Genomic DNA, 9844 nt, shown 5'->3' with positions numbered 1-9844 from the left:
CTACTTTATAGAGCACTACTTTTTAGTGCACTACTTTTCACCAGAGCTTTATGCCACACATGACGCCCTCCAGTCCACCGAGCTCAGCTTCCACGGGTGGCCGGGTCTCGGTCAGGGATCAACTACATCTGTTTATCTGAGGAGCGCTGTACGGAAACACAGAGATACAGGATAAAGACAGTATGGTGTCTGTATGGGAAACACAGAGATACAGGATAAAGACAGTATGGTGTCTGTATGGGAAACACAGAGATACAGGATAAAGACAGTATGGTGTCTGTATGGTGTCTGTATGGAAACACAGAGATACAGGATAAAGACAGTATGGTGTCTGTATGGTGTCTGTATGGGAAACACAGAGATACAGGATAAAGACAGTATGGTGTCTGTATGGAAACACAGAGATACAGGATAAAGACAGTATGGTGTCTGTATGGGAACACAGAGATACAGGATAAAGACAGTGTGGTGTCTGTATGGGAACACAGAGATACAGGATAAAGACAGTATGGTGTCTGTATGGGGAAACACAGAGATACAGGATAAAGACAGTATGGTGCCCTCTTAGATCCTTTATTAGCACAGCGCTAGCCTGGTCCCAGATCTGTTCATGCTTTCCTGCCAACTCCTACAGTATGTCGTTGTCATGCCGACCATAAGAGTTGGCAAGACAGCACAAACAGATCTGGAACCAGGCTAGCTGGCACAAGACATAGATTGAAGAAGAGAGAGAAGGTTGTGTGATGTCCATCATCATAGTAGCAGTGAACTCACCTGAAACTTCCAAATCAGAGCCATGACGACCAGGCCGTAGAAGGTACTCTTAGCGATGAAGATGCTGTAGGCCAGCTTGGCAGTCTGGGTGCTCTTCACGTAGTACTCTACAAGGACAATAAGACATTGAAATGACCTTGACTAAGATGGTGTCAGGTTAATATTGTTCCGCAGATTAGGCATGACTAAATATAATAGTATTGTAAACAGTATTATGTAAAGTATAGGTTATATGTATTCCATGTATTTGGCATGAACAATAAGTAGTTCAGTATAGAATGGGCACATTTACCTGTCGTCATCCCTCCATCACCACCTTGACATGGAAGAAACAAAAGCAGTGTTTCCCATGACACAGGCGAATGTACATCCTAGTTCTACATAACGATGTAGAGAAGCTCACTAGTTGACTTACGGTTTTACTAGAGAATGACAAACAAAGAGAAGCATACTATTGTCGTTCAATAAAACCTGTTTCTTCTCATAAACAAGGACAGTGTTTTAGTTCATAATTTGACCATACCTTCTTCTCCGTCAATGTGATCTGCAACATATATGTCATGGGTCCCATTGAAGAAGCGGACGGTGCAGGTGAATCTGTTCGAGGCCGTGTTCCATGTCTTGGCTGGGACTCTCAGTCTGCTGGTGATACTGTAGCGTCTGTTTTCATCCCTCAAGGCAGTGTTGTCGGTCCCCACTCCATCGGTGATGTTGGCGCCTCCATTTAACTGCCAGAACACAGTGACGTGGTCGGGGTAGAAGTCGGTGGCCACACACACCAAGGTCTTCTTCTTCTTCTTGTTTCTATCTTTACACTCCTTAGTGGAGGGTGGAAGGACTTTGACTTTGGGTGGAGTGACAGGGATGTCTGGCTCTGCAGGGAGGAAATAGAAGAAGCTTTAACCTTCAACAGTCAATCAATGGCTCTGTTTGTTGTTGACTAAGACCTGAACCTGAGTGCTTTAAAAGAGACGAGACAGAAATGACACCTATAAACCGGTCCTGTCTTTCTCCTTCTATAAACCGGTCCTGTCTTTCTCCTTGAATAAACCGGTCCTGTCTTTCTCCTTTTATAAACCGGTCCTGTCTTTCTCCTTCTATAAACCGGTCCTGTCTATCTCCTTCTATAAACCGGTCCTCTTTCTCCTTTTATAAACCGGTCCTGTCTTTCTCCTTCTATAAACCGGTCCTGTCTTTCTCCTTGAATAAACCGGTCCTGTCTTTCTCCTTTTATAAACCGGTCCTGTCTTTCTCCTTCTATAAACCGGTCCTGTCTATCTCCTTCTATAAACCGGTCCTCTTTCTCCTTTTATAAACCGGTCCTGTTTTTCTCCTTCTATAAACCGGTCCTGTCTATCTCCTTCTATAAACCGGTCCTCTTTCTCTTTTTATAAACCAGTCCTGATCTTTCTCCTTCTATAAACCGGTCCAGTAACATCAAGGCAACATGAACCACCAAATTCTGTGTCCAGACAAGCCCATAATAACACAACATTTCATTCATCAGCTCAGAGTGAACCTCTTTGTAACCCAGCTGCCAAAGTCATTGTCAAGACCGTCGAACATGAAAGCTATAATATACGATCATTACAGTATTTTTATAGTGTCCTTACCCAGAACTGTTAGCATGGTTCCCTCTCCAAAGTAGGCAGGATAAGAGCCAGAGCACACCACATACTCACAGACAGAAAACCAGGCTGATGCAAGCTAGCAAGTACTGTAGTTGCTGTAGTTTGTCCTTAACAAAGGGGTTAATACTGTATTTGCTGTAGTTTGTCTTTACCAAGGGGCTAGTACTGTAGTTGCTGTAGTTTGTCTTTACCAAAGGGGGCTAGTACTGTAGTTGCTGTAGTTTGTCTTTACCTAAGGGGGCTAGTACTGTAGTTGCTGTAGTTTGTCTTTAACAAAGGGGGGTAGTACTGTAGTTGCTGTAGTTTGTCTTTACCAAAGGGGCTAGTACTGTAGTTTGTCTTTACCAAAGGGGTTAGTACTGTAGTTGCTGTAGTTTGTCTTTACCAAAGGGGGCTAGTACTGTAGTTGCTGTAGTTTGTCTTTACCAAAGGGGACTAGTACTGTAGTTGCTGTAGTTTGTCTTTAACAAAGGGGGTAGTACTGTAGTTGCTGTAGTTTGTCTTTAACAAAGGGGGGTAGTACTGTAGTTGCTGTAGTTTGTCTTTACCAAAGGGGGCTAGTACTGTAGTTGCTGTAGTTTGTCTTTACCAAAGGGGCTAGTACTGTAGTTGCTGTAGTTTGTCCTTAACAAAGGGGGTTAATACTGTATTTGCTGTAGTTTGTCTTTACCAAAGGAGGTTAGTACTGTAGTTGCTGTAGTTTGTCTTTACCAAAGGGGGCTAGTACTGTAGTTGCTGTAGTTTGTCTTTACCAAAGGGGTCTAGTACTGTAGTTTGTCTTTACCAAAGGGGGTTAGTACTGTAGTTGCTGTAGTTTGTCTTTACCAAAGGGGCTAGTACTGTAGTTGCTGTAGTTTGTCTTTACCAAAGGGGACTAGTACTGTAGTTGCTGTAGTTTGTCTTTACCAAAGGGGTCTCGTACTGTAGTTTGTCTTTACCAAAGGGGTTAGTACTGTATTTGCTGTAGTTTGTCTTTACCAAAGGGGGCTAGTACTGTATTTGCTGTAGTTTGTCCTTAACAAAGGGGCTAGTACTGTATTTGCTGTAGTTTGTCTTTACCAAAGGGGTAGTACTGTAGTTGCTGTAGTTTGTCTTTACCAAAGGGGTTAGTACTGTATTTGCTGTAGTTTGTCTTTACCAAAGGGGTTAGTACTGTAGTTTGTCTTTACCAAAGGGGCTGGTACTGTATTTGCTGTAGTTTGTCTTTACCAAAGGGGGCTAGTACTGTAGTTTGTCTTTACCAAAGGGGCTGGTACTGTATTTGCTGTAGTTTGTCTTTACCAAAGGGGGCTAGTACTGTAGTTTGTCTTTACCAAAGGGGCTGGTACTGTATTTGCTGTAGTTTGTCTTTACCAAAGGGGGCTAGTACTGTAGTTTGTCTTTACCAAAGGGGGCTAGTACTGTAGTTGCTGTAGTTTGTCTTTACCAAAGGGGTCTAGTACTGTAGTTTGTCTTTACCAAAGGGGTTAGTACTGTAGTTGCTGTAGTTTGTCTTTACCAAAGGGGGCTAGTACTGTAGTTGCTGTAGTTTGTCTTTACCAAAGGGGACTAGTACTGTAGTTGCTGTAGTTTGTCTTTACCAAAGGGGTCTAGTACTGTAGTTTGTCTTTACCAAAGGGGGTTAGTACTGTATTTGCTGTAGTTTGTCTTTACCAAAGGGGGCTAGTACTGTATTTGCTGTAGTTTGTCCTTAACAAAGGGGGCTAGTACTGTATTTGCTGTAGTTTGTCTTTACCAAAGGGGGGTAGTACTGTAGTTGCTGTAGTTTGTCTTTACCAAAGGGGGTTAGTACTGTATTTGCTGTAGTTTGTCTTTACCAAAGGGGGTTAGTACTGTAGTTTGTCTTTACCAAAGGGGCTGGTACTGTATTTGCTGTAGTTTGTCTTTACCAAAGGGGGCTAGTACTGTGGTTTGTCTTTACCAAAGGGGCTGGTACTGTATTTGCTGTAGTTTGTCTTTACCAAAGGGGGCTAGTACTGTAGTTTGTCTTTACCAAAGGGGCTGGTACTGTATTTGCTGTAGTTTGTCTTTACCAAAGGGGGCTAGTACTGTAGTTTGTCTTTACCAAAGGGGCTGGTACTGTATTTGCTGTAGTTTGTCTTTACCAAAGGGGCTGGTACTGTAGTTTGTCTTTACCAAAGGGGGCTGGTACTGTATTTCTAGCATGTTTTTGACGACATGTTTAACTCTCTTTCTCTGCTCTATTCACAGGACTAAAATAAACCTTGGTATTTTCCACCTCCTGAATATTTGCATGTTCAACTAATATATCCAAATCAATCAACTAGAATTCAACCCATTATTAAAAATGATTTCAATATTGTGTATCAATACTTTTAAGAGGTGAATCTCTTACCTGGAACAGTGAGTCTGGACCAAACTCTGCCTTCTCCGTGTTCCACAGAGAGATACCATGTTCTACTTTACAGGCTCTGTAGAATGACCCGGTTCTGACCCGGTTCTACTACTTTCCTTGGTCTGAACTATTAAACGGTTTCTTCAAACTGATCCAACACCATGTAGATTAATTCAAACTAACGTCTGGGAGGATTTTCAACATTATTTTCTACGTATCTATTTCTCTCCATCTGTGGTTCACACACGTTTAGAAATCATCCAGTCTGTCATTAGCAGATACATCAATATGGGTTGTATCTAGAAGAGTCTATACACATTTAATCATCAGGTTTCTCACCCAGAGCTGTGAGTTTGGTGCCGCTGCTGAAGTACGGCTGGTTGAGGTTCATACTGATATGAGGTTACAGAAAGAGCCCTCTTCTCTCAACTCTAGCAGAGTCTAGTTATATACACCCTAATGTGCTCCTCACAACTCTAGCAGAGTCTAGTTATATACACCCTAATGTGCTCCTCACGACTCTAGCAGTGTCTAGTTATATACACCCTAATGTGCTCCTCACAACTCTAGCAGAGTCTAGTTATATACACCCTAATGTGCTCCTCACGACTCTAGCAGAGTCTAGTTATATACACCCTAATGTGCTCCTCACGACTCTAGCAGAGTCTAGTTATATACACCCTAATGTGCTCCTCACGACTCTAGCAGTGTCTAGTTATATACACCCTAATGTGCTCCCTCACGACTCTAGCAGTGTCTAGTTATATACACCCTAATGTGCTCCTCACAACTCTAGCAGAGTCTAGTTATATACACCCTAATGTGCTCCTCACGACTCTAGCAGTGTCTAGTTATGTACACCCTAATGTGCTCCTCACGACTCTAGCAGTGTCTAGTTATATACACCCTAATGTGCTCCTCACGACTCTAGCAGTGTCTAGTTATATACACCCTAATGTGCTCCTCACGACTCTAGCAGTGTCTAGTTATATACACCCTAATGTGCTCCTCACGACTCTAGCAGTGTCTAGTTATATACACCCTAATGTGCTCCTCACGACTCTAGCAGTGTCTAGTTATATACACCCTAATGTGCTCCTCACAACTCTAGCAGTGTCTAGTTATATACACCCTAATGTGCTCCTCACGACTCTAGCAGTGTCTAGTTATATACACCCTAATGTGCTCCTCACAACTCTAGCAGAGTCTAGTTATATACACCCTAATGTGCTCCTCACGACTCTAGCAGTCTAGTTATATACACCCCAATGTGCTCCTCACGACTCTAGCAGTGTCTAGTTATATACACCCTAATGTGCTCCTCACGACTCTAGCAGAGTCTAGTTATATACACCCTAATGTGCTCCTCACGACTCTAGCAGAGTCTAGTTATATACACCCTAATGTGCTCCTCACGACTCTAGCAGAGTCTAGTTATATACACCCTAATGTGCTCCTCACGACTCTAGCAGAGTCTAGTTATATACACCCTAATGTGCTCCTCACGACTCTAGCAGTGTCTAGTTATATACACCCTAATGTGCTCCTCACGACTCAAGCAGTGTCTAGTTATATACACCCTAATGTGCTCCTCACAACTCTAGCAGAGTCTAGTTATATACACCCTAATATGCTCCTCACGACTCTAGCAGTGTCTAGTTATATACACCCTAATGTGCTCCTCACGACTCTAGCAGTGTCTAGTTATATACACCCTAATGTGCTCCTCACGACTCTAGCAGTGTCTAGTTATATACACCCTAATGTGCTCCTCACGACTCTAGCAGTGTCTAGTTATATACACCCTAATGTGCTCCTCACGACTCTAGCAGTGTCTAGTTATATACACCCTAATGTGCTCCTCACGACTCTAGCAGTGTCTAGTTATATACACCCTAATGTGCTCCTCACAACTCTAGCAGTGTCTAGTTATATACACCCTAATGTGCTCCTCACGACTCTAGCAGAGTCTAGTTATATACACCCTAATGTGCTCCTCACGACTCTAGCAGTGTCTAGTTATATACACCCTAATGTGCTCCTCACGACTCAAGCAGTGTCTAGTTATATACACCCTAATGTGCTCCTCACAACTCTAGCAGAGTCTAGTTATATACACCCTAATGTGCTCCTCACGACTCTAGCAGTGTCTAGTTATATACACCCTAATGTGCTCCTCACGACTCTAGCAGTGTCTAGTTATATACACCCTAATGTGCTCCTCACGACTCTAGCAGTGTCTAGTTATATACACCCTAATGTGCTCCTCACGACTCTAGCAGTGTCTAGTTATATACACCCTAATGTGCTCCTCACGACTCTAGCAGTGTCTAGTTATATACACCCTAATGTGCTCCTCACGACTCTAGCAGTGTCTAGTTATATACACCCTAATGTGCTCCTCACGACTCTAGCAGTGTCTAGTTATATACACCCTAATGTGCTCCTCACGACTCTAGCATTGTCTAGTTATATACACCCTAATGTGCTCCTCACGACTCTAGCAGTGTCTAGTTATATACACCCTAATGTGCTCCTCACGACTCTAGCAGAGTCTAGTTATATACACCCTAATGTGCTCCTCACGACTCTAGGAGTGTCTAGTTATATACACCCTAATGTGCTCCTCACGACTCTAGCAGAGTCTAGTTATATACACCCTAATGTGCTCCTCACGACTCTAGCAGTGTCTAGTTATATACACCCTAATGTGCTCCTCACGACTCTAGCAGTCTAGTTATATACACCCTAATGTGCTCCTCACGACTCTAGCAGAGTCTAGTTATATACACCCTAATGTGCTCCTCACGACTCTAGCAGTGTCTAGTTATATACACCCTAATGTGCTCCTCACAACTCTAGCAGTCTAGTTATATACACCCTAATGTGCTCCTCACGACTCTAGCAGTCTAGTTATATACACCCTAATGTGCTCCTCACGACTCTAGCAGTGTCTAGTTATATACACCCTAATGTGCTCCTCACGACTCTAGCAGTGTCTAGTTATATACACCCTAATGTGCTCCTCACAATTCTAGCAGTCTAGTTATATACACCCTAATGTGCTCCTCACGACTCTAGCATTGTCTAGTTATATACACCCTAATGTGCTCCTCCCAACTCTAGCAGAGTCTAGCTATATACACCCTAATGTGCTCCTCACGACTCTAGCATTGTCTAGTTATATACACCCTAATGTGCTTCTCTCAAAACTAGCAGAGTCTTGCCTTTACCTCAGACTGTGAGTCTAGTTCCATTGTCGTAGTAAGTCTGTGTCTCACCGCTCATAACAGAGCTGATAACAACTAGAACCATGAGAGATGTAGACTGGGTCTGGGCATAGAGCCAGACCACTTCTCAATACCATGAGAGATGTAGACTGGGTCTGGGCATAGAGCCAGACCACTTCTCAATACCATGAGAGATGTAGACTGGGTCTGGGCATAGAGCCAGACCACTTCTCAATACCATGAGAGATGTAGACTGGGTCTGGGCATAGAACCAGACCACTTCTCAATACCATGAGAGATGTAGACTGGGTCTGGGCACAGAGCCAGACCACTTCTCAATACCATGAGAGATGTAGACTGGGTCTGGGCACAGAGCCAGACCACTTCTCAATACCATGAGAGATGTAGACTGGGTCTGGGCACAGAGCCAGACCACTTCTCAATACCATGAGAGATGTAGACTGGGTCTGGGCATAGAGCCAGACCACTTCTCAATACCATGAGAGATGTAGACTGGGTCTGGGCACAGAGCCAGACCACTTCTCAATACCATGAGAGATGTAGACTGGGTCTGGGCACAGAGCCAGACCACTTCTCAATACCATGAGAGATGTAGACTGGGTCTGGGCATAGAGCCAGACCACTTCTCAATACCATGAGAGATGTAGACTGGGTCTGGGCATAGAGCCAGACCACTTCTCAATACCATGAGAGATGTAGACTGGGTCTGGACATAGAGCCAGACCACTTCTCAATACCATGAGAGATGTAGACTGGGTCGGGGCATAGAACCAGACCACTTCTCAATACCATGAGAGATGTAGACTGGGTCTGGGCATAGAGCCAGACCACTTCTCAATACCATGAGAGATGTAGACTGGGTCTGGACATAGAGCCAGACCACTTCTCAATACCATGAGAGATGTAGACTGGGTCTGGACATAGAACCAGACCACTTCTCAATACCATGAGAGATGTAGACTGGGTCTGGGCATAGAACCAGACCACTTCTCAATACCATGAGAGATGTAGACTGGGTCTGGACATAGAGCCAGACCACTTCTCAATACCATGAGAGATGTAGACTGGGTCGGGGCATAGAACCAGACCACTTCTCAATACCATGAGAGATGTAGACTGGGTCTGGGCATAGAACCAGACCACTTCATAGCTCAATACTGGTTCTGATACCTTGTTGTGTAAAATGTTAGAGGAAGATAACTGATGTTTTTACTGTGATCCAGTTACATTAAAATAACCTTTTAGTTTAAAGCGTAATTGTTTTTATATTGCAGAATATTGTACATGTTTTCTCCATGCTAGTACGTAACATTTGGTAGTATATTTTCTTACCTAAAACGGTGAGTTTGGTGCCAGCTCCAAAGTATGCTTCACGCATACAAGCGCAGAGCGACAAGGCTGCATCCTAACGTCTCTAGTTCTGACAAGGACTCTGGACTTTCTCAACCTTTGTTACTCTGTCAGAAGTACATTCAAATACTCTTCACAGTAACTCAGCAACGGGTATAATCTAAATTATAACCAAATACATTATTGTGACTATTTTTCTAATGAAATGTAAGTGGTTTCCATCTCCAACAGTCATTTGGTTAATTGTATTATTTTTATTTTGGTGTTTTGTCTAGAACAGTTAACCGGGTTCCTCCACTGAAGTCAGCCTGGCCGGCACCATTAACACAGTACAGTGGAACACTGCTCTAATATAGATATATAGACATGCTGAGCCACCATTAACACAGTACAGTGGAACACTGCTCTAATATAGATATATAGACATGCTGAGCCCGGCACCATTAACACAGTACAGTGGAACACTGCTCTAATATAGATAT

At 43.3% G+C, this 9844-nt stretch overlaps 1 gene segment (V, D, J or C); it reads right to left on the bottom strand.

Moving 5' to 3' along the window:
• Positions 1 to 9421, bottom strand: LOC135529223 (M1-specific T cell receptor beta chain-like). The segment is given in 5 exon segments: positions 1 to 146; positions 775 to 881; positions 1067 to 1090; positions 1298 to 1648; positions 9345 to 9421. Coding segments are annotated over 5 exon segments (552 nt in total).
• Positions 9422 to 9844: the final 423 nt, after the last annotated feature.

This window comes from Oncorhynchus masou, unplaced genomic scaffold, assembly GCF_036934945.1.
Source record: "Oncorhynchus masou masou isolate Uvic2021 unplaced genomic scaffold, UVic_Omas_1.1 unplaced_scaffold_1122, whole genome shotgun sequence".
Lineage (NCBI taxonomy): Eukaryota > Metazoa > Chordata > Actinopteri > Salmoniformes > Salmonidae > Oncorhynchus > Oncorhynchus masou.
Note: the sequence above shows the minus strand (reverse complement) of the source record. Positions and strands in the feature narration are given on the sequence as shown.